The 24,029-nt window shown below is 51.7% G+C and overlaps 2 protein-coding genes across 2 annotated transcripts in view; one reads left to right on the top strand and one right to left on the bottom strand.

Annotated features, from left to right (window-relative positions):
- The first annotated feature begins 7,497 nt into the window (after positions 1 to 7,497).
- On the top strand, positions 7,498 to 19,712 carry CATSPER1 (cation channel sperm associated 1). The gene is made up of 13 exons (XM_023738119.1): positions 7,498 to 7,803; positions 7,917 to 8,172; positions 9,142 to 9,354; positions 10,056 to 10,169; positions 10,393 to 10,549; positions 10,875 to 10,966; positions 11,065 to 11,208; positions 11,379 to 11,442; positions 11,580 to 11,652; positions 11,788 to 11,848; positions 13,225 to 13,300; positions 19,439 to 19,553; positions 19,686 to 19,712. The coding sequence occupies exons 1-13, from the start codon at positions 7,498 to 7,500 to the stop codon at positions 19,710 to 19,712; spliced, it is 1,698 nt and encodes a 565-aa protein (XP_023593887.1).
- Positions 19,713 to 23,059: 3,347 nt separating this feature from the next.
- CST6 (cystatin E/M) overlaps positions 23,060 to 24,029 on the bottom strand; it is a 1,855-nt gene continuing 885 nt past the window's right edge. The window contains exons 2-3 of the mRNA XM_004383906.1: positions 23,469 to 23,597; positions 23,060 to 23,146 (exon numbers count right to left, since the gene is read on the bottom strand). Coding sequence (XP_004383963.1) covers positions 23,060 to 23,146; positions 23,469 to 23,597 — 216 coding nt within the window. The remainder of the gene's footprint in view (positions 23,147 to 23,468; positions 23,598 to 24,029) is intronic.

Here is a 24,029-nt window from a genome sequence, read left to right on the forward strand (position 1 = left end):
CCCCTCAGCCCCATGTGATTTTCGTTTAGAAACTCTGGAAAAGGAACGGTCTCCTTTTCGTTCAATTCGGCAACGTTTATCGAGTTCGTCTCTGTCACTCGGGGACACAGGTAAACAAGGCAGTAAGGCCTTTACCCTCATGGAGCTGATGGGGAGCAAGGCCTGTCAACAGACAGAAAGGAGGAGGTTAGAGCAAAACTGTGTCTCCTTTGCTGGAAGGAGGATCAGAACTCAGAATTTTATCTGCTGTAAAGTTGGTGAAAGGAGCCTTAGTGGCGCAGTTGTTAGGCACTCAGTTGCTAGCCCAAAGGTCAGTGGTTTGAAGCCTCCAGCCACCTCATGGGAGAAACATGTGGCAGGCTGCTTCCATAAAGATCTGCAGCCTTGGAAACTCTGTGGGGCAGCTCTACTCTGTCCTATAGGGTGGCTATGAATCAGAATCTAGTTGCTGATTCTACCACTGGCCTGCCTTCCCCACAAGGAGAAGATGGCTCTGACTCAGATAAGGACCAATCCCTCCCCCAAATTCCTGTAACACAGCAAGATACCCAGCACTTTCCAATGAAGCCTTCCTTTGAAGACCAGCAGCGAATCAGGGATTTTTCTGATACTTTCTTCAAAACTACATTGATATATCTGGACAAGGAATAAAAACATGAGCTCGTGTGGTTGACTATTTGCTAGCGACTGTGTAAGGACCGTACATATACCTGTGAGATAGGTATCATTTTACAGGTGAGGGGACTGGAACGGTGACGTGAAGCTCAGGGTCACATAGCTAGAAGGTGGCCATTAGGATTTGAACCCAGATAGTGCAGCTTCGAGTCTGTGCTCTTAAGTAGTATGCATATTTGAACAGAGAGGCTCACACGCCCCAGGCTCGGCTAACTCCCAGGACCTTTCCCCCAAAAGAATGTAGAAGGAAGAAACCAAGACATTGCCGTTGGCTTATGTTTATCTTATTTTTCACAGAGACAATGGATGACCTGTTTGGACAACGGGGATTGCAGCAGTAGGCGGGCAGGTCGTGTGGCACTCCCCGGGCTTGGAAATGGGCTGTTTGTGTGGTGCCTTGTTTATTCCCAGTAGGGCTCTGGAAAAGGCAAAGGTAGACACCAAAGCCATAAGCAGGTCTCTGGCATTAAGTAGCAGTGAAGAATCATACCAGGCTTGAAGTTGTCTAGCCAAAGACATGTGTCCTCTGGCCCCCAGGCCCCCAGGCCAAGAAGGTATCTGCCCGCCACTGTCCCCCTCTCTCCCTCTCTCTAGTCCTGGCCTCTGGCCATACGTCTGCCTAAAACATCCCTCCCCCTGCCCTGGATCCTCCCGGAAAAATCAGAGACGCCCTTAAGATCCACCTGTATAGACCTCACCTGCCTTCCCTGACTCCCAGGCAGCCGGCCTTCCTGTACAAGCCTCACCCCACTTCAGCCGACAGCCCAGCTCTGAACTCAGAATCATCAGACACTAGAAGGGGATTTTTCTATTTGACAGGGGCAAGGGCAGGACTTAGGAAACATCAAATCAAATATTGTCTTTTAGAGGCCAAGGAACTCTGGTCCAAACATCTCCAGCCTTATCCACAACCCCAGGAACAGGTCCCAGCCCCTGTGACCCAAGCCCCCTGCAAGGAAGCCCTTTCCATCAGCACACAAGTGGTGCTGCCCACCCTGCATGGCTCCAGAGCTTTAGCAGTGGGTGGACGTGTTCCCTGCCTTGAGGAGCTCATGCTACGGTCCGGGGCAGACGTGTGAGCAACAACCTGAATGGCAATGACATGATGGAGGTGACTTTGCCTAGTAATTGACATCAGTGCTTTGGCATTCAAACCCTGGAGCTGCCACCTACTGATTACATGATCTTAGACTTAGCACCTGAGCCTCTGTTCCCCTCATGGGTTTTGTGAAGGTGTTTGGGGTCAGGCACTCAGCACAGTGCCGGGCACGTGGAACTGCTCCTGGTGTGGCAGCTCTGGTTTAGTCAGCCTCCTCCAGGGAAGTGGCCTGCAGGTTGTCGATGACATAGGGTGGCCCATTGTCTTAGTCATCTAGTGCTGCTATAACAGATAAACCACAAGTGGATGGCTTTAACAAAGAGAAATTTATTTTCCCACAATCTGGTAGGCTAGAAGTCCAAATTCAGGGTGTCAACTCCAGGGGAAGGCTTTCTCTCTCTGTTGGCTCCAGAGGAAGGTCCTCGTCATCATTAGTCTTTCCCTGGACTAGGAGCTTCTCTGTACAGGAACCTCAGGTCCAAAGGACATGCTGTGCTCCTGGTGCTTCTTTCTTGGTGGTATGAGGTCCCCACCTCTCTGCTTGCTTCCCTTTCCTTTTATCTCTTGTAAGATAAAACGTGGTACAGGCCACACCCCAAGGAAACTCCCTTTACATTGAATTAAGGATGCGACCTTAGTAAGGGTGTTAAAATCCCACCCTGATCCTCTTTAACATAAAATTGCAGTCACAAAATGGAGGCCAACCACACAATACTGGGAATCATGGCCCAGCCAAATTGATACACACATTTTTAGGGGGACATAATTCAATCCATGACACCCATCTATCTCAAGAGTTTTCCAGCAGAGGGAAGCAAGTATTTGGAGGGAGGGTGCCTTTTTCTACTTTGCCCAAAGGCCAGCAAATTTATAAATCAATTATAAAAATTGATTTTTATAATTATAGAATGATGTGCAAAGTGTGGAGGCAGCTAAGGGGAGGACAGGAGTGTCTGCCTGAGAGGCGAGGAGGGGCTCCCTGGGGCAAGGGTGGGGGAGGGTGCTCCTGAGGGTGCCAAGGCACCTGTAATGGTTAAGATTGTGTGTCAACTTGGCTGGGCCATGATTCTCAGTGTTTATATGTGATCACTCCCACGATGGAATCTGCTGTGAGTAGCCAATCAGTGGAAACGGAGTTTCCTTGGGTGTGTGGTCTGCATCTGAATATAAGCAGACGTTCTGGCTTATTTGCTCACTCTGGATCCTGCAGCCATGTCCTGTTCATCTGACCTCTGGTTCTTGGGACTTGAGCTATCTGCTTATCTGCCGATCTTGGGATTCGTCAATCTTCACAGCCTGGGAGTGGGAGCCCTGCTCTCTGACCTGCCGATCTTGGGTTTGCCAGCCTCCGCGGCTACATGAATTGAGAGAAGCCTCTATCCTAATCCACGGACTTGGGACGTTCCAGCCTCTACAATCACGTGAGCCATTTCCTTGATATAAATCTTTTCCTGTATATATTTGGAAATCCTGGTGACATAGTGGTTAAGAGCTATAGCTGCTAACCAAAAGGTCAGCAGTTCAAATCCACCAGGCACTCCTTAAAAACCCTATGGGGCAGTTCTACTCTGTCCTATGGGGTTGCTATGAGTTGGAATCAACTTGACGGCAACAGGTTTGGGGTTTTCTGGGTTTTATATATATATTTATATGCTTTACTGGTTTTGCTCCTTTAGAGAACACAGCCCAAGACAGCACCCATGTGAGAATGCCTGGCATTTGTGAGATGCGACAGACTGGGTGATAGATGTGGAGACAAGTACTCCAGTGCCAGGTGATGACCAGCAGGGGAGGCGAGCTGCCCCCTGCACAGAGGCGGACCACTGTCTGTGCCCCTCTGTAGCCCATTCCCGGCACAGCAGCATGGAGCACCCGATGGGGACCTCTGTTGTAGCTGGCGGCGAGTCACTGAGCTAGGCAGCACAGAGGCCTTTAATAAGGAAGTGCAAACGCTGCTGGGAGAAGGCATATTGATAACAGAGCTAAGAGCGAGCATTTACTGAGCGCCTACTGTGTGCCCAGCACTCTCCTCAGTGCGTTATGTATTTCAACGTCCTTGATTCTCACAACAGCCCTGGGAGGTTGGTGTTATTCTTGTCCCCGTTCTATAGAAGAGGAAATAGGTCCACCCAGCTGAAAGAGGCTGAGCTAAGGCAGAAACCAGAGGGCTGTGACCCCAGAGACCCAGCTCTGCCATCAGAGTACACAGGCCTCCCCCTCAAGCACATCCCCAGTGGTCCCGCAACCTCCTTATTAAAAGGCCGTTTATAAAAGCCTCCTTGGAGCAGACTGGGAGGGAGGTGCCGAGAGCCAAGGTAAGGAAGGGCACAGAATGAGTGTCTTAGTTATCTAGTGCTGCTGTAACAGAAATATCACAAGTGGGTGACTTTAACAAACAGAAATTTATTTTCTCAAAGATTAGGAGGCTACAAGTCCGAATTCAGGGCACCAGCTCTAGGGGAGGGCTTTCTCTCTGTCGGCTCTGGGGGAAGGTCTTTGTCTCTTTTTAGCTTTTGCTCCACGGTTCCTTGGCTGTCTTCTTGTGGCCTGTTTCTGCCCATTTGTCCTTCCTTGCTTCTGTGCCTAAAGTGCTCCTTTTATGTCTCAAAATTGGCTTAAGATACAACCTACACTGATATAACCTCATTAACATAACACAGAAAACTCTATTCCCAGATGGGATTATATCCCCATGTATGTTGTTATGTGTTGATTGCTACTCATAGCGACCCTATAGGACAGAGTAGAACTGTCCCATAGAGTTTCCTAGGCTGTGTAAGATGTGGCAGTCTACTTCTGTAAAGATTTACAGCCTGGGAAACCCTAAGGGTCAGTTCTACTCCGTCTTGTAGGTTAGCTGTGAGCTGGAATAGACTCAACAGCAATGGATTTTATTAACGAAACAAAACTAACAAACCACCAATAATGCTGCGGGCTTTTTTGTTTCTTTTTGAATCACAGTCTCTTTCAGAACTCCTGGCCTAGAAACACCTTGAGGAATTCTATAGTCCCACAGGACCCCCAGTTGAAAGCCCTGCCCTAGGGTGTTGACCCTGCCTGCTTGCCATAGCCCTGCTCAGCCCACAGGAAGGGGGAAAACGGAGCTTCGCATGCCCAGTACTTTAAACCCAAGACCCATAATTGCTTCTGTTCACACCTTCAGGCCACACCTATATGTAAGGTACACTGGGAAATGTAATCTCCAGCTGGGAGCCCATGTGCCCAGGAAGAAAAAGAGGACAGATTTCTGGACTACTAGAAATCCTACCACAAACTGCCTTCTTGTCTGCTGCTGGCAACAGACAGTGAGCTGCTTGAGGGCAGAGACCAGGGCTCTTTCATCACTGGACCCTGGTGTCCAATGCCAGTCTAGGCCCTGGCTCTGAGCAAGCACTCAAGAAGCAGCTGTAGTCAACAGAGTGACCGAGAAGCTTCCAGAAGAGCTGCTCTGTGCACGAAGGGAGCCAGTGTCCAGGAAAACATTGGCAGTGGACTTCAGGAAGGACAGCATGGTGGTTAAGGGTACAGACTTTGGAGTTAGTACTGATTTACCCTCTCTGAGCTGCAGCACCTTCATCTGTAAAATGGGGTTATTGTGATGATTAAAGCAAATGTGTGTAAAATGCCTGGCACTGTGCCTGGCATATAGTAGGTTCCCAATGAATGATGACTGATTGTTTGATTTTAGTAATAACTCAAGAGGGGAGTTTCCATCACTGTCAATGATCAAAGAGACAATAATAATAACAATTAACATTTACTATGCTGTTACTCACAGGAGAAAGATGTGGCAGTCTGCTTCCGTAAAGATTTACAGCCTTGGAAACTCTATGGGGCAGTTCTACTCTGTCCTATAGGACCACTGTGAGTCGGAATCAACTTGACAGCAATGGGTTTGGTTTTGGTTTGGTATGCTGTTACTCCAATTTTCCTGGATTCATACTTCGTGTGTTCCACATTCTGATTACTAATGAACGTTTGCTGCTATTACTTCTCACTTTGAGTTGTGCCACATCAGAAAACGAAGGCTGGTCCCGAAGGCTTTATTGCAGCTGCTTTATTAAGGTTGATTCTACTTGAGAAAGCAGCTCTTCCCCAGTCATATTCTGAGTGCCTTCGAACCTTGAGGGCTCATCTTCCAGCGCTATATTGGACAGTATTCTGTTGTGGCCCATACAGTTTTTTTTTGGCTAATTTTTGGAAGTAGATCGCCAGGCCTCTCTTCCTAGTCTGCCTTAGTCTGGAAGCTCTGCTGAAATCTGTCCACCATGGGTGACCCTGCTAGTATCTGAAATATTGGTGGCATACCTCCCACCATCATAGCAACACATAAGCCATCACAGTATGACAAACTGACAGATAGGTAGGAAACCCTTAATGAGATAGATTGACCCAACAGTCACAACCACGGACTCAAACGTATCAATGATCACGAAGATTGTACAGCACTGGGCAATATTTCATTCTGTTATACATAAGGTCACCATGAGTCAGAGCAAACTCAATGGCAACAATAACGACAACATGCTCTTACTAAAAGCTTTGCATATTTGAACTCTTTTGATCCTATGAGGTAGGTGTTATTACTCCCATTTTACAAAAGAAGGAATTGATGCATGGAAAGATGAAGCAACCAGACCAAGGTCATACACCTGTTTATGGTAGAGGCAGTTAGTCTTAACTCCAGAGCCAACTGGTATCCAGGTGGGACTGGGGCTTGACCACTTGGTTTCTTGAAGTTCTTTCCAACAACAGGACTAAAGCAACTGATGGGAGCCCATGTTGTCATCCTGGACTTCTTCACCCAGCTTTGCCATTGACCCACGTTTGACACCTTGGGCCAGTCCTTTCCCTTTTTTTTTGGCCTCAATTTCCTCATTTTACAATGAAAGGGTTAGACACAATGATCCTTGATTCTGACTGTAGCCCAGGAAGCATTTGGGAATTAGTCTTGGGAGGGGTCTTGCTGGTGACATCATAGAGGGGAGAGTTCCGTGAGAATAGTCAGCCCTTCCTAGAAGCCCCAGTGCCACAGTTTGCATTGAGCTCAGCTTAGGTGAGAAGGGAGATCCAGGAAGGGGCCTGCTGGGCCCAGGTCTTGAGCTCTCTTTGTCCCAGGGATCCCGGCATAGTTATGGATCAACACTCGATGTCCGAAAAATCTCAAAATGAGACAGACATCACTAGCTTGGATGTAGTCCCTGGCCCCCGCTCATCATCCCCACACCACAGGCCAGGCCATGGTGGAGTCCGCCACCATCGTGAGTCCCGTCACCATGGTGTGTCCCATCATCATGGTGAATACACCCACCGTGGTGAGTTCCCTGATTTGCATGACAATGCCTTCTCCCGCCACTCCCACCACCATGATGAGGCCCGCCATCATGGCAGACCCTATCACCCCTATGGTGGGGTCCATCAGCCCCATGACAAAGTCCAATCCCTTAACCCAAATCCCTCCCATAGCCTTTTTTCCTCCCCCCATTCCTATGGTGAGGACCACTCCCATCACACTGATAGTGAGTACCACCATGGCAACAGGATATATCACTACAGTGAGCCCCACTCCCATGGTGAGTCCCACCACCACAGTGGGTCCCACCACCACAGTGGGCCCCACCACCGCAGTGGGTCCTACCACCACAGTGGGTCCCACCATCATAGTGGGTCCCACTACCATGGTGAGAACTTATCCCACCACCCCCATGGTGGATACTACCACCATGGTAGGCTTCATCGCCACAGTGAGGCCTATCGTCATGGTGAGGCCCACCATGGTGAGACACATCACCAAGACGAGCCTTACCACTCTGAAGAGTCCAACTACTCTAGTGGCCCCCACCACCGTAGTAGGTTCCATCACCATGAAGGCTACCACCATGGAGGGCCTTCTCACCATGAAGAGGCCTATTCCCACCAATCCAATGAGGGGTCCTACTACAGTGGCTTGCCTCACCCCCATGGTGAGCACTACCCTGGGGAGTACCACCATGGCGAGCGTCCCCACCATGGTGAGCATCACCACCGTGGTGAGCATTTCTACCATGGAGGGCACCACCATGGACAGCACCACCACAGCGAGCTTCCTGGCAGCGAGTGTCTCCGTAGTGTTCATCCTTCCATGGATTTCCCCAATGAGCAGCGTTACGGGGAGTACCATCGTGATGCCTCCCAATCATTTGGCCCACACTCATCCCACAGCATGACCATTCGCTCCATCAGCTCTGTAACAGCCCTCCACTACAGTATGCCACACAGTGAGGGCTCAGACCACTCTCAGTCCCACAGTGCAGTTCACTCAAGAGGCTTTCAGGCCTCCAGCAAAGTCTATCCCCAGGCCACTTCCACCTCAGAAATGGAAAACTGGTCCAAAGATGAGCAATTTCAGAAGCAAAAAAGTAAGTCTTTACCCAGCCCTCTCCCCATCCTAAATTCCGCTGCCTGGCGGACCGAACCCAGGTCCTTCAGCAGATCATACGTATTCCATTGGCCATTCACTTACATGACTGTTCATTGCCCCATCTTTTATTCCTTGAAATACGTACCTTCCAAGCTGTAAGTTGTTTGTTCACTCACTCACTGCTTTATTCATTCACACATTCATTTCTCAAATATTTGCTGTTATCTAATGTAGGTGTCTGGCCTGCCTGGGCATTGGCAGCCTAGGGCAGGATCTGATACAATCCCTGCCCTCTAGGGGACTCCAAGGCTGGGGAGTGGTCACTTAAATAACCAATCACAGACCATCCAGTGATGGGGGCCTGTCCACTTCCTTTTCAGAGCATTTGCCACGGCAGATCTATCTGTCCATATTTCCCCTCTCAACTGTAAGCTTCTTGAGGACAGGGAATGGGAACTAGTGACTGAATGAGGGCCTTGTACGTGAAGGCAGGGAGGGACCTTGGCTTTGAACTCACAAGCCCCCACACTTGGCTCCTAGTAGGAGTTCAGTAAACATGGCAACAGTCTTATGACCAAGGAGCTGTGGGAGCACAGAGGGGGTGAGTGTCTAATGAATGGGGGTAGGGAAGACAGACACTGTCTTTAAGGGAGAAGGAGAGCCTCCCAGGAGAATGGGTGTGAGGAGGAGTGGACTTTGCATGCAGAGGTTGCAGTCAGAGCAAAGAAGGGCATGGCGTGTGAGAGCATGAGCCCTCAAGAGCGGCTCGAGCAGACTCCAAATCCCAAACAGACTGGTGCCTGCCATGGAGTGGGTCAGGCCTGTGGCAGCAGCACAGAACTAGCATTGGGGCCCCTCAGTGAGTGAGAGAGGAAAAGGCAGGCAGGCAGGCATGAGCGCTGACCCAGCCTGCCAGGGTGCCTGGGACCCCGCCCACCGCCTGCACTGACTCTCAAGGCCCTCACAGCTGCCCGGATCCAGCGCACTCACAAGAGACTGCACACTGGGGACCTGTCCCATCGGCTGTGTGAAAAGTTAAGCTTCTTCATTCAGTGGCTCCGGGAAAGGCTCCAGTACCTGATCAACTCCCTGGCCTTCGAAGCCTTCATCTTCCTGATCATCTGCCTCAACACCATCATGCTGGTGGTCCAGACCTTTGCTGAAGTGGAGGTCCGGGGCGGTAAGAACCAAGTAGTGAGCCTTGGTCACGTGGAGGTCACGCACACTGTTTGAGGGCCTTCTATGGGCCTGACCCAATGCTGGGAGATTTACATACCTTATATCACTTGCTCTTCACCCCTGGGAAGTAGATGGCATCGCCCCTGTGAGAGATGAGGCTCAGCAAGCTATCCCAGGGGTCAAACAGCCAGCCACAGACAGACCAGCTAAGCTGGAGAATGGGCTGTTCATGGCTATGGCCACCAGGTGGCGCATCAGCTCTAAATATGCTGCTTTGGGTGGGAAGTGTACCCAGATTCCAGGGTCTGCGGAGTAACCAGGTGACCCTGAGGACTCCCTGGAGAAGGGAGAGTGGAAAGCCTGAGCAGGGGTAGCCTCTAAAGCCCCGTGGAACTGGGTGAAAGAAAGGACCTGCCACAGGGCACAGAAACTGAGGAGGGGTAATAACAATAAATAATAATGGCGGATGTTTCTTGCGTGCTCAGTGTCAGGCTCTGTTCTAAGCGCTGTGTTAAATTCATTTAATGCTCACAATAACCCTATGAGGCAGACGGTTATTATCCTTGTTTTACAGTCAAGGAAACTGAGGCACACAGGCCTGCAGGGCAGAGCCAGAGAGAACCTAGGTGTTTTGGATGAGGGGGAGGGCGAGGTGCTGCAGGCGCTGGTAACAGTCCTGAGTGAGCTCTGATATCCCTGCAGAGTGGTACTTCATGGCCATGGACTCCATCTTCTTGTGCATTTACATAGTGGAAGCCGTGCTGAAGATCATGGCCCTGGGCTTCAAGTATTTTTCTGATGCTTGGAACAATCTAGGTGGGTGAGGATGGGGCCAGTGTGTGTGTGTGTGTGTGTGTGTGTGTGTGTGTGTGTGTGTGTGTGTGTGTGTGTGTGTGTGTGTGTGTGTGTGTGTGTGTGTAGTGGGAGCTACTGGGCTGCCTGAAGGAGGCTGAGGACACAGAGGGGCAGGGGTAGGGGTGTTGCCGTGGGGAGTGCTGGGGGTATGAGCTAAGGGCCAGTCAGACACCCGTGTCCACAGACTTCTTCATCATGGTCATGGCCGTGCTGGACTTCCTGCTCGTGCAGCTCAACTCCTCCTTCTCACGCTCCGTCTATAAACAAAGCATCTATCGGGTCCTCAAGGTCTTCAAGAGCCTGCGTGCCCTGAGAGCCCTCCGGGTCCTGCTGAGGTTCAGGTCAGCGTGGTCACAGCTGCCCACCCACTGCGGGGACTCCGAAGGAGGAGGGGACGGAGGCCTGGGCTCCCAGAGAATCCACTGTGATCTGCTCAAGGGACAGGGGAGGGGAGGCAGTAGACCCCAGCCCACTTCTGACATGCCTCCCGCCCTCTGCTGGGAGCAGTTTCTCCATTTTCCCCGGAGGGGCCAACTCTCACCCAAGTTACTAACAAATCAGGAATCTCCTGCCTTCAGGGTCAGCTCTGGCTGTGGGCACAGGCTCCCCCAGCTAGGCCCACCCCAGCCCTGCTCAGTCAGCTGCCCTCTCGACCTCTGCCCACAGCATCCTCACCAGCCTCCAGGAAGTGACCGGGACGCTGGCCCGGTCCCTGCCGTCCATCACGGCCATCCTCATTCTTATGTTCACCTGCCTCTGTATCCTGTGCTGTGGGGGCTGGGGCAGAGACAAGCAGTGCCGGCAGGGAGGGGGCACCGTGGCGGGGGACAGGACTGTGTTGGCCCTGAACAGGCAGTCCTCTTCTCCGTGGTGCTCCGGGCACTCTTCCGCCAATCGGATCCCAAACGCTTCCGGAACATCTTCACCACCATCTTCACGCTCTTCACCATGCTCACCCTGGACGACTGGTCCCTCATCTATCTGGACAGCCGGGCCCAAGGCAGGGCAGCCTCGGGCTGGGTGGAGGGCAGGGTCTGGCCATTCAAGGCTGGTGGGCAGACCCTGAGGGCTCAGTTACACTGTCTGTCAAGTGGGGCTTATGATGCCTGCTGGCAGGGGTGTGGGGAGGCAGGCTGGGAGCTCACAGTTGGAACGACCCCTCTCTCCCAGGCGCCTGGTACATCATTCCCATTCTCATGATTTACATCATCATCCAATACTTCATCTTCCTCAAGTGAGAGCCTCCCCAACGCTGTGTTCAGCTTCATTTCTCCTCTCTCACCCTCGGGCAACCCCACCCCCAGCCCTATCACCAGGGGACGGGCACAGCTTCTCCTAGGTCCCCTCCTTGAGAGTGCCTTCTGCCCCCAGCCTGGTGATTGCTGTCCTGGTGGATAACTTCCAGATGGCCCTGCTCAAAGGCCTGGAGAAAGTGAAGCAGGAGGTTCGGAGTCGGGTGGGGCAGGTGGATGAGATCAGGGAAACACCAGGACAGCTGTGTCCCGAAGGGAAGGGAAGAGGGAGCTCCAGGGATGGGCGGGTGTGGGAGCTCGGCCAGATGAAGGCCTCTTCTTCCTAGAGGGCCGCCCGGATCCACGAAAAGCTGCTGGACGACTCGCTGACAGAACTCAGCAAAGCAGGTGCCGCCCTGCCTGCCCTGGCCCTATCTGCTGACCTCAGGGTGGGCTGCTCTCTCCCTTCACCTCCTCTCCTCCCACAGCCAGACAGAGAATTCCAGCCTCAGTGTTAGCACTTTAGAATCTGAGACTCGGGAGATCTTTCTGTGGATAGGACTTTGATCCCAAGGGCTCTGAGACAATCCTCAAAAAGCCAAGTAAACTAACAATCAATTCTTGAAAGACCCATTCGCAAAGCAACTGATTAGCCACACAATCCTGCACCAAACACTTGTTTCCGTCAACAGTTTATAGCAATAGGTCTTACATGGGATGGTTTCAACTGCCATTGATGGTTTTGTCCACGTGTTATACACACTTGTCTAAATTTATTTGACATGGATTGCAAGTCTACAAAAATGATGTTTCTTATGCATCTACAAGTTCCTCAGAACTTCAGAATCCCACCCTTATGGTCACCAACAGTTCTCTGGGGTCACTGGTCCCTCACCACATTTTCCATCATGGACACTCAGTGCCAAATGGCTTAAGCAAAAAAGGCAGTCTATTGGCTCACATTACTTGGCAAGTGGGGGGCTATGTGGACCTTCAGGAATAGCTGGATCCAGGACTCAAATGATGATTGAGGCTTGTTCTCCTTCCATATCTCTGCTCTGTAACTCTGTGTGGTTTTGTTCCCTGGGTAGCTCTTCCTTTGTGGTGGCAAAATGGCCACCTGCAACTCTAGTCCCAAATCCTCACAGATCATCCATCCCTAGGAGTCCCTGGGTGGTGCAAATGGTTAAGCGCTCAACTACTAACCAAAAGTTTGGCTGTTTGAATTCACCCAAAGGCATCTTGGAAGAAAGTCCCGGAGATCTACTTGCAAAGGATCACAGCCATTGAAAACCCCATAGAGTGCAGTTGTACTCTGGAACACATGGGGTTGCCCTGAATTAGAATCAACTCAAGGACAACTGGTTTTAGCACCCCGAGTCCCAGAAAGGAGTCTCCTTTGCTCTGAACTACTTGTCCATTTCTGAAGCAGTCACTGTAGCCAGAAGGATAGGCTGCTCTGATTGGCCAGCCCTAAGTCACATGTCCTTGGAGCTGGGGGTGAGGTCAACCTCAGCTAGACAACATGGAGGGGTGGTTCCTCAGGGAAATTGGGGTGCTTTTATCAGAAGAAGGAGGAATGGATACTGGACAGGCAAAGAAACAAAACTGCCCTACACTATACACCCAGAGAAGTAGTCTCTTTGGGGCATCCTGGACAGAAACTCTTTTAGCCCCTGAGTATCTCTATGACTACGGGGTTTCCCCTTGCCTCCTTTGCCCTCCACCCCCCTCTCTGAATCCAGGCATCTTCTTGACCCTCATCCGTCTTCCTCTAAATCCAGAGGCTGAAGAGAAGGTGAGTGAAGAGACCATGCGTAAGCAGCTGATCGAGAAGAAATTTGGGAACATGACTGAGAAGTAAGGAGATGCAAAGGGAGGGGGAGGCCTCAGGTCTGTGGGGAGAGGTCTGGAGGCCTGATCCAGGGGTGGGAAGGGAAGGGCATTGCCGGCCTCTCTGGAAGGGGTATGGGTCACCACGAGGATACCATGATGGCTCCTGCATAGCCAGGACCCATCACCACCTGAAGAGTCCCATTAGCAGTGTCTACAAGGGCCAGGAGAGCTCCTCTGAGGCCAAGGGCCAAGGCCAAGGTTGCCTCACTTCTGGGTTCACTCTCCTGTCCATTCTCCATGCTCCTTGGCCACGGCTGAGGATGGAAGTCTCTAGGACTCTAGTGCTTTCCTTGGTGGTTTCTTGGCTTCCAGTCTCTTCCCCACTGGTCCATCTCCACTGGGAGAGTTGTTGTTGTTAGGTGCCATCAAGTCAGTTCTGACTCACAGCAACCCCATGTACGATAGAACCAAACATCATCTGATCTTGTGCCATCCTCACAATCATTGCTATGTTTGAGCCCATTGTTGCAACCACTGTGTCAATCCATCTTGTTGAGGGTCTTCCTTTTTCCACTGACCCTCTACTTTACCAAGCATGATATCCTTCTCCAGAGAAGTCTTGCATCCTCACTTCTAAGGAGCATTCTAGCTGTACTTCTTCCAAGACAGATTTGTTCGTTCTTTTGGCAGTCCATGGTATATTCAATATTCTTCGCCAACACCATAATTCAAAGGCATCGATTCTTCTTCAGTCTTCATTATTTGTTGTCCAACTTTCAAAGGCATCTGAGGCAATTAGAAATACCGTGGCTTGGATCAGGATCTCCTTAGTCCTCAAAGTGATGTCTTTGCTTTTTAACACTTTAAAGAGGTCTTTTGCAGCAGATCTGCCCAATGCAATAGGTCATTTGATTTCCTGACTGATGGTTCCACGTGCGTTGATTGTGGATCCAAGTAAAATGAAATCCTTGACAACTTCAATCTTTTCTCCATGTTGCTTATCGGTCCAGTTGTGAGGATTTTTTTTTATGTTGAGGTGTAATCCATACAGAAGGCTGTAGTCTTCGATCTTCATTAGTAAGTGGTTTCAGCAAGCAAGTTGTATTATCTGCATATTGCATGTTGTTAATGAGTCTTCCTCCAATCCTGATGCCACATTCTTCTTTACGTAGTCCAGCTTCTTGAATTATTTGCTCAGCATACAGATTGAATAAGTATGATGAAAGGATACAACTCTGATGCACACCTTTCCTGATTTTAAACCACACAGTATCCCCTTGTGCTGTACAGGTTCCTCATGAGCACAAGGGAGTGTTCTGGAATTCCCATTTTCTGCAATGTTATATATAATTTGTTATGATTCACACAGTCAAATGCCGTTGCATAGTCAATAAAACAAAAGTGCACATCTTTCTGGTATTCTCTGCTCTCAGCCAAGATCCATCTGACATCAGCAATGATATCCCTCATCCCACGTCCTCTTCTGATCCCAGCTTGAATTTCTGGCAGTTCTCTGCTGTTCATAAGGTTTTCACTGGCCGGTATTTTTTAGAAGTAGATTGCCAGGTCCTTCTTCCTAGTCTGTCTTAGCCTAGAAGCTCCACAGAAACCTGTCTACCATGAGTGACCCTGCCGGTATTTGAAATACTGGTGGCAGAGCTTCCAGCATCACAGTAACATGCAAGTCATCATAGTACGACAAACTGACAGACTAGTGGTGTCCCGGCAGAGTAGACCATATGACTCAAAATGGCCAATACCAGTCCGTTTCTGCTCAATGGGAGTGGGCTTTGTTCAATGCATAAAACCCTACCACGGCTCCTGCCACCCTTAAATAAGGTCCAAGTTCCTTGCTTTGACCTTTTCTGAGGGACTCCACCTTTGAGTCATCCAGTGTCTGAAATATCCTTCCCCAAGGCGCACCCCTAGTCTTCCAGTTATGCTCCCTGCTGAAGCCCAAATGACACTTCCTCTGGAAGCCTTTCTCAGTCCCCAATACTGGGTGAGCTTTTCCTCCTCTGGACCCCTCTGCACCCTGTATTTATACTTATCACAGGGTATTGGTTTGCTTCTCTGGCTCTGCCACAGATTGAGCTTCTTGAGGGCAAGCGCTTTGTATTGTTCACCTCTATCCTCAGAGCACCTTACAGCATTGGGTGCTTTCAGTGTTAATTGATGGATGGATTGATAAGGCAGACAGACTGATGAATGGGTTGATGAATGGGCAATTGGGTGAGTGAATGGATGGATGGATAGATGGACAGGTGTTTGATGGATGACTGACTGCAAACCATGGTGAAGGGGTAGATAGGTAGATGGGTAGGGGGATAGCTAAGTGAGTAGATGGGTGAAAGCATAGTTGGATGGATGGATGGGTGAGTGAATGGATAGGTAGATGGGTGGATGGATGGGTAGATGGTTGAGTGGATGGGTGTTTAGATGGATGACTGATTGCATAGCACGGTGAAAGTGTCCATAGGTAGATGGGTGGGTGAGTTGGTATGTGGAGGGATGGAGGGGTGGATGGTTGGTGGAGTAAATAATAGCCAGAGGCCTCTGTGGTCTAGGCAGACTTGGAGACTTTTCTACATGTGAAAAAGGAGACACATCATGAAAGGCCACAGTCAGAGAAGTTGTGTCCATGGCTGGGATGGAAGTCTCAGTGATGTAAGTGTGTAGAGGGGAAGGCAGGCAAGAAGAGCTGGCCCAGTGGCTCTGGGGAGCCAAAAGGCCTAGGGCTGGGAAAAAAATCAAATCACATTTTTCTGACACCAAACTGTAAGGACCAATCAAATCAATTTATTGTTAGTTCTGTTCCCCTCTGTTCTGCTTCTTTTCTGACCCCAGCATGCAGCACGTCTTCCTCTGACCGTAACCTCCCGGAGCGAAGTCAGAGTTCACAAGACAAACAGCACGGTGCTCCAGACTGCCAAGTCTGTCCAAGACCTCAGATGCCAGTTAAAAGATTGGGTGTCCCCACCACACCCTTACTTCTGACTTGCTGCCTACAAATTTGGGGTTTTCCCACTACCTCTTCAGGATGCCAGCCATAAGTCCCCAGGTCCCCCTCACTTCTGATCCACTGGCTCCCACTACTCCCTTGGGTTCACTAATTCACTAGAATGACTCAGAACTCAGGAAAGTGCTAAACTTAATGACTACAGTTTTATTATAGCAAAAAGGATACAAACAAAGAGACACATAGGGTGAGGTTTGGGAGGATTCCCAACACGGAGGTTCCATGTCCCAAAGGATAGATTACCCTCCCACGTGCATTGATGTCTTTCACCAACCAGGAAGCCCATTGTCTTAGTCTTCTAGTGCTAATGTAACACAGATACCACAGGTGGATGGCTTTAACAAAGAGAAATTTATTCTCTCACAGTCTAGTAGGCTACAAGTACGAATTCAGGGAGCCAGCTCCAGGGGAAGGCTTTCTCTGTCGACACTGGAGGAAGGTCCTTGTCATTAATCTTCCCCTGGACTAGGAGTTTCTCAGCACAGGGACCCCAGGTCCAAAGGACACGCTCTGCTCCTGGCACTACTTTCTTGGTGGTATGAGGTCCCCTTGTCTCCATGCTCGCTTCTTTCTTTTATATATCGAAAGAGATTGGCTTAAAATACAACCTAAACTTGTAGAGGGAGTCCTGCCTCATTAACATAACTGCCTCTAATCCTGCCTTGTTAACATCATAGAGGGAGGATTTACAATACATAGGAAAATCACATCAGATGATAAAATGGTGGCCGACCACACAATACTGGGAATCACGGCCTAGCTAAGTTGACATACATTTTTGGGGGACACAATCCAATCCATGCCATTACACCCTTTGACCCTCAAAAATTCATGTCCTTGTCACATGTAAAACACATTCACTCATTGCAAAAGTCTTACATCAACTCCAAGTCCAAAATCTCATCTTCTGCAAAATTCCTCCTCATCAGTGAAATTTAGAATAAAGTTATCTGCTTCCAAAGCACAATGGTGGAACAGGTACAAAGCAGACATTTCTATTACTAATGAGACAAATTGGAGGGAAAGAAGGGATAACAGGCACCAAACAAGTCAGCAGAACACATTACTTTAGCCCTCAAGCCTCGAAAATAATCCTGTTCTCTGAGACCGTTTAGACAATGGTCCCACCCCTCAGACTCTTAGGTATTGGCCACACTCTCCGGATTCTGAGTGGAGGCACCTCGGCTCTGGGTTTCAGCTCTGCTTTCCAGGCCCACTGAAACAGCAACTCTGATCCTTCGAATTTGGGTGGCCGCATTCTCCTAGTCTATCTGTGTGGCGACTCCACCCTTTGAGACCCCAGAGGTAGTGGCCCTACCCTTTGAGACTGAGGCAGCTCTCCTTCCTGTGCTCCTTGTCTCTTCAGCTTCTACTTCCTGGTTTCTTGGCCTCTTGGCCCCTCAAGCCTTATTGCCTGCATCTGCCCTTCTGGGGCAAGTGTTCCAAAGCTGTTTAGCTCCATAAGTGCCTGGAAGCACCCCACTCAGCCAGTAAACTTCAGCCAGAAATCACTCAGCTCTCTTGCTCCATGGGTTAGCAAGCCTAGCTCTACTGATACATGCTAGGAGGCACCCCATTCCTCCTGGAAGCTTCCTGTGCAAAGGCATTCAGCTCTCTCGCTCCATGGGTTGGCACTAGTACTGTCTAGCGCTGGTCTCCTAGTCTGCTGCTGCCATTTCTCTGCTGCTGCTTCTCGCCGTCTGCGCTGTCTCTAGCATAACAGCTCCCCTCATTTCCTTCTGAGCCCTCACCAGAACTGTTTTTGACGTCCATAATTCCACGAACAGTCTCTTCAAGGCAATCTAGGCTTTTACTATTATAAACCCACCCATTGCCGTTGAGTCAATTCTGACTCATAGTGACCCTGCAGGACAGAATAGAACTGTCCCACAGGGTTTCCAAGGAGCAGCTGATGGATTTGAACTGCTGATCTTTTGGTTGGCAACCTGAGCTCTTAACCACTGTGCCACCAGGGCTCCGCTTTTACTATTACTCACTTTAAAATTCTTCCAGCCCCTATCCATTCACAGTTTCAGAACTGCTTCCACATTTTAGGTATCTGTTAGAGCAGCACCCCACTCTTCTGGTACCAAATTCTGTCTTAGTTATCTAGTGCTGCTATAACAGACAGACCATAAGTGAATGGCTTTAACAAAGAGAAATTTATTCTCTCAAAGTCTAGTAGGCTAGAAGTCCAAATTCAGGGCACCAGCTCCAGAGGAAGGCTTTCTCTGTTGACTCTAGAAGGTTCTTGTCATCAATCTTCCCCTGATCTAGGAGCATCTCAGTGCAGGGACCCCAGGTCCAAAGGACACGCTCTGCTTCTGGCACTACTTTCTTGCTGGTATTGGGTCCCCCTGTCTCTGCTCGCTTCTCTCTTTTTTATCTCAAAAGAGATGGACTCAAGACACAACCTAATCTTGTAGATTGAGTCCTGCCTCATTAACATAATTGCCTCTAATCCTGCCTTATTAACATAGAAGTAGGATTTACAACACGCAGGAAAATCACATCAGATGACAAAATAATGGACAACTGCACGATACTGGGAATTATGGCCTAGCCAAGTTGACACACATTTTGGGGGGACACAGTTCAATCCATGACACCCATGGAGCTTCTGTGTCCAGAGCCTTCATGGGGGGTCTCATTATGTAGGCATGATTGATTGAATCATGTTAGTTTCAATCAACTCAATTCCCCAACTCATGGTGGCCCTATGTGTGCAGAATAGAACTGCTCCAAAGGGTTTTCAAGGCTGTGACCTTTCAGAGCAGTTTGCCAGGACTGTCTTCTGAGGTACCTCTGGATGGGTCCAAACCACCAACCTATCCGCTAGTAGTCGAGCGGTTAACCATTTGTGCTACTCAGGGACTCCTAAGGTCCACTGATATCACTGCCCTGTAGTCTTCCTGGCCTGATCAGCTCCCAATTCAGTGACCTCATCAGCAAAAACCCTCAGGTGTGGTGTGGAGGCTTCATTAAAGACACTTCCATCACTGGGGAAATTCCAAGGTTTTGAATGTTATCTGCCAAGGATCAAAGACATAGATGAAATTCTTTGGGTAAATTTAAATTCTTTACCTCACACCCAGCCAGGTGGGTCAGCTCAGCCCTGGCCCTTTTCCCCTTCCTGTCCTCAGGCAGAAGGAGCTGCTGTTCCACTTCCTGCAGCTGGTGGCTGGGGTGGAGCACCATCAACAGAAGTTCCGATCCCAGGCGTGCGTCATCGATGAGATTGTGGACACTACTTTTGAGGTGAACTAGGCAGATCAAGGGGGAGGGGCCAGGGAGGAAGGAGGACTCTGAGGGGTCGGGGAGGGGATTCATGAGATCTGGAAGGCAGAGGGGGAGCTGGCTCATTCACCCTCCCTGACTCTCATCCCACAGGCTGGAGAAGAGGACTTCAGGAAGTGACCTGTGCAGAGGGTCTTGCGTCTGGCAAGCTACAAGCTCCCGCTCCTCTCAGTCTGACCTGGGCAAGATCCCCAGAGTCCCTGTCCCCACAACTGGGGGTGGTAGTGGGTTGGAACAAGTCCTGGAATCTGCTGGAATGATCTTCGGGCCCTGCAGAGCTGAGGTCCCAACAGAGCTTTAAATCCCCAGGTGGCTCCATGTCCTCACTGGTTGGACCAAGGCCTGGGAAAGTGACCAGATTCAGGGCTGCGTGTGCTGGAGGGGACAGAGCAGCCCTGTCTTGGGGAGGAGGCTCCACTGGCCCAGGAGTCAGGAGAAAAAGAACAGGCTGGAGCAGCCCAGTGTTGTCAGGGTGGGGGACAAGTGGGCTCCAGGAATGGGGGCTCAGAGCCCTGGAACCTGGGCATACCAGGACCCTCAGCATCCAGAGTAAGGGTGCCAACCCAATGGGGCATCACAAGCTCGGAGTGGGAGGTTATTGCCCTTCCTAGGTCAGACTGAAGACCTTCAGTGAGGGGAGGGGGGTGGAGGCTGCACAAGTTCTCCGCTCCGGTGGGGGTGGGGTGGGGGCAGCAGTGTGGTGCCCAGAATAGATGAGTCCTTGTTAAGAGGGGAAACTGCTCCCTGCCATGCCTGGTCTGGGGCTTAGATTGAGCCCCTCCTCTCCGCCTAACCTGGGCAGGGTGCCCAGAGCCCTGTCTCCATGACTGGAGTGCCAGGGGGATGCCCAGAGCCCTGTCCCCGTGACTGGAGTGCCAGGGGGATGCCCAGAGCCCTGTCCCCGTGACTGGAGTGGCAGGGGGATGCCCAGAGCCCTGTCCCCATGACTGGAGTGGCAGGGGGGTGCCCAGAGCCCTGTCCCCATGGCTGGGGTGGTGGTGGGGCACTGCTTGTCTGCCTTCATCCAACAAGCACTGACCACGGCCCCCGAGTGCCTGGGTCACTGCAGGGCACTCGATACCTGGCATGGAGTCCTGCTCAAGCCCAGCCCTGGCCCCGGGTCTCCCCACCCAGAGGGGCTGTCTTCCACTACCTCAAACACCTGCCCCTCCTCTAGTAGACGTAAGCACAGCGTGGAGTGCAGGCTGGAGGGAGGCAGGGATGGGACTTTGCCAACCATCCCCCGACTTCACTGGCGAGGCTGCGATGATGCCTGGGGCCTCAGCAGGAGCAGCACCTCCCCTCCCTGGCCTGCAGAGAGGGCTGGCTGGCCCAGGGCCCCAGAAGGGACTGTGCCAAAGAAGTGTCATCTGGGTCTGGGCACAGATTCCAGGGGCGGGGAGGCCACCTGGCAGACTTCTCTGCCTCGCCTTGCCACCTCACACATTCATTCAACAAGCATTTCCTGCCGCCCATCTTGTGCCAGAAGGAGCCCTGGTGGTGCAGTGGTTAAGCGCTCAGCTGCTAACCAGAATTCGATGGTTCAAACCCACCAGTGGCTCCACAGAAGAAAGATGTGGTAGTCTGCTTCTGTGAAAACTTACAGCCTTGGCAACCCTGGGGGGCAGTTCTATGAGTCGGAATTGACTCGACGGCAGTGGGTGTGGTTTTCTCCGGGAGATCCTGTGCCAGCAGAGCGGGAGGCTCCTACTTGGTGGTACGTAGTGGCCCTCCTGAGCTGTCATACCTGACAGACTCAGCCAGAAGCAGAGCTGGAGACGGTTTTCCCTGCACCCCTAACTGCTGTCAAGCTCAACCCCTCAGCTCCTCCGACTCCACATGGGAGTCAGTGTCTATGTTCCTCTCCCCACCCCCACCCCAGAGCTGAGACCTGGGGGCTGGGACCCCAGAGCTGGAGCTGTTCTTTAGGTCCCAGCCTTGGGCAGAGGACTGGGCAGGCACAAGTGAGGGCAGGAGGGCTTGCTAGGAGGGCAGGGGGGCCGTCTGGGTGCCCTCTCCAGCCACGGTAGTTCTCTTTGTCTGGGCCTGATGGTGCCAACACCCAGTGCTCCCTGGGGACCCAGTTACTGCCCATCCTGCCCCAGGTGTGGGTGTGCTGGTGAGGCTGAGGGACACCTCTGGGCGTGGGCACCTGGGTCTCTGGGTGTGTGTGTCCAGGGGTCTGTGTACGTCTCCGGGTTGTTTCTTGGGGGGGTGTGGGCGTCTCTGTGTTTGTGTCTGTGCCTCTGGGTTGTTAGGTTGTGGTGTTTGTGTTTCTCTGGATGTGTGTGTGTCTGGGAGCATCTGAGTGTATGTGGGTTTGTGGGGGGGGTTCTGTGTGTGGGTGTGTGTGGTGTGTTGAGCAGTTGTGTGTGTGTGTGTGGGTGTGTGTGGTGTGCTGCACAGTTCTGTGTGGGTGTGGGTGTGGTGTGTTGAGCAGTTCTGTGTGTGTGTGCGTGTGTGTGGTGTGTTGCGCAGTTTGTGTGTGTGTGTGTGGTGTGTTGCGCAGTTCTGTGCGTGTGTGTGTGGTGTGTTGAGCAGTTGTGTGTGTGTGTGTGTGTGGTGTGTTGAGCAGTTGTGTGTGTGTGTGTGTGGTGTGTTGAGCAGTTGTGTGTGTGTTGTGTGTGTGTGTGTGGTGTGCTGAGCAGTTGTGTGTGTGTTGTGCGTGTGGGTGTGGTGTGCTGAGCAGTTGTGTGTGTGTTGTGTGTGTGGGTGTGGTGTGTTGAGCAGTTGTGTGTGTTGTGTGTGTGGGTATGGTGTGTTGAGCAGTTCTGTGTGTGTTGTGTGTGTGTGCGTGTAGTATGAATCGTAGCCACAAATTCAAAAGGCAAACACAAATTGCAAATACTGTCACAAATCAGTTTTTTAAAAATGGCAGTAAATTGACTCTGTCCCCCATCCCTCCTGTGAGTAAATCCAATCTGGGTCCCTCCAAGGGGACCTTTCTGGGCCTTGTGCAGGTATAGGAATCCTCATAGGCTGAGAACACAGTGTCCTGGGTTCCACCAGGCTGAGCCACCAGGTGCCACCTAAGTTCCTCTTGGATGCTGGGAGTGCAGGGCACACCCTTCCCAGAGCACCCACCGCCACCAGCCCCTGCCGAGTCTTGAGCATCACCCTCGGCCGTGACTCCCAGCCGTTAACTCTGAGAACACTGAGTCTCTGGAGGTGCGTTCCTCTATGTCTGTGACTGTGGGTGGGGTGTTTGGGACCTCAGGTTTGGGGGCCGAACAGCTCCCTCAGCCGTGTGTGGGCTGGGCCAGAGGAAGCTCAGCTGTGGTGTTTTGGGTGCTGGCAGCACGGGGTCTGGGGAGCTGCCAGGAGGGATGCGAAGCATTCAGAAGAGACCAACGCAGGACAGACGCAGCGTTAGCACTTTATTGTGACATGGCCCAGGACCCTGGAGCCCCCTCCACCGCAGCCGCCTGCTCCCACCCCAGCCGGCGCTCAAGCCACGGCCCGTGGGCCTAGTAGAGCGGCACACAGTCATGCTTCAGAAGCTGGGAGCTGTTCTGCCAGGGAACCACTAGCATCTCAAAGTCGCAGCGCAGCTTCTGCAGAGAGAGCACGGGGGAAGGGGGTGAACGTGGCCCCACAGGCTGCCACCTCCCAACAGCCTGTGAAGAGGGGCAGTCACTGCCCAAGGGGCCACTCATCAGATGGCCAGGGCCAGACCCCAGATCTTTCTCGCTAACCTCCCCATGCCTGGGAAGCTGCAGTCTCTCCTCCCTGCACCCCACCCTGGCCTGGGGGACTGAGTCACCCAGAAGGCCCAACAGGTCCAGTCAGACATGGGCCTGGCCAGCCAGACCAGTTCAGGCTGGACAGCTTGGGGCCTCTGGTGGCTGTGGAGGACTGGGGGCATGGTGCTGTTACCTCCTGCTGTGCGCCTGTGGCCAGGGGGCAGATGGTGAGGTCCACACTGCGGTCTCCGGTCACCGCGGTCTTGCGGCAGGCTGTGCTCCCCATTTCCACTGTCAAGTAGTACTTGATGCCAGCCACCAGCTGGGGACAGGGTGGGGCCGCTCAGCGGTGCCCAGAGAAAACCCCTGACCCCCACACCCTCCAACCTCTCTCTTCCCTCCACACCCTCGTATTCACCTAGGACACATTTGTCCTAGGGGTCCTGGGGGAGTCCTCGTGGGAGTGCACAGGCTCAGAAGGCCCCCCAGTTCCCTGGCAGAGGTGCAGGAGGCTGAGACCAAGCGCGCACACACACCCTTCCTGAGACCAGGGCAGGCTTCAAACTCGGTGCCATGTTCCCATCTCCCTCCATCCACTCCAATCCTCCACCACCTCCCCATCCCCCTCACCTCCTCCATGTCCCCATCCCCCCATGGCCCTCAGTGCCCCTCCATCTCCCTTACCCCATCCCCCCATGGCCCTCATTGGTGCCATCTCCCTCACCCCATCCCCCCATGGCCCTCATTGCCCCCC

Source organism: Trichechus manatus, unplaced genomic scaffold (genome assembly GCF_000243295.1).
Source record: "Trichechus manatus latirostris isolate Lorelei unplaced genomic scaffold, TriManLat1.0 scaffold00113, whole genome shotgun sequence".
NCBI lineage: Eukaryota > Metazoa > Chordata > Mammalia > Sirenia > Trichechidae > Trichechus > Trichechus manatus.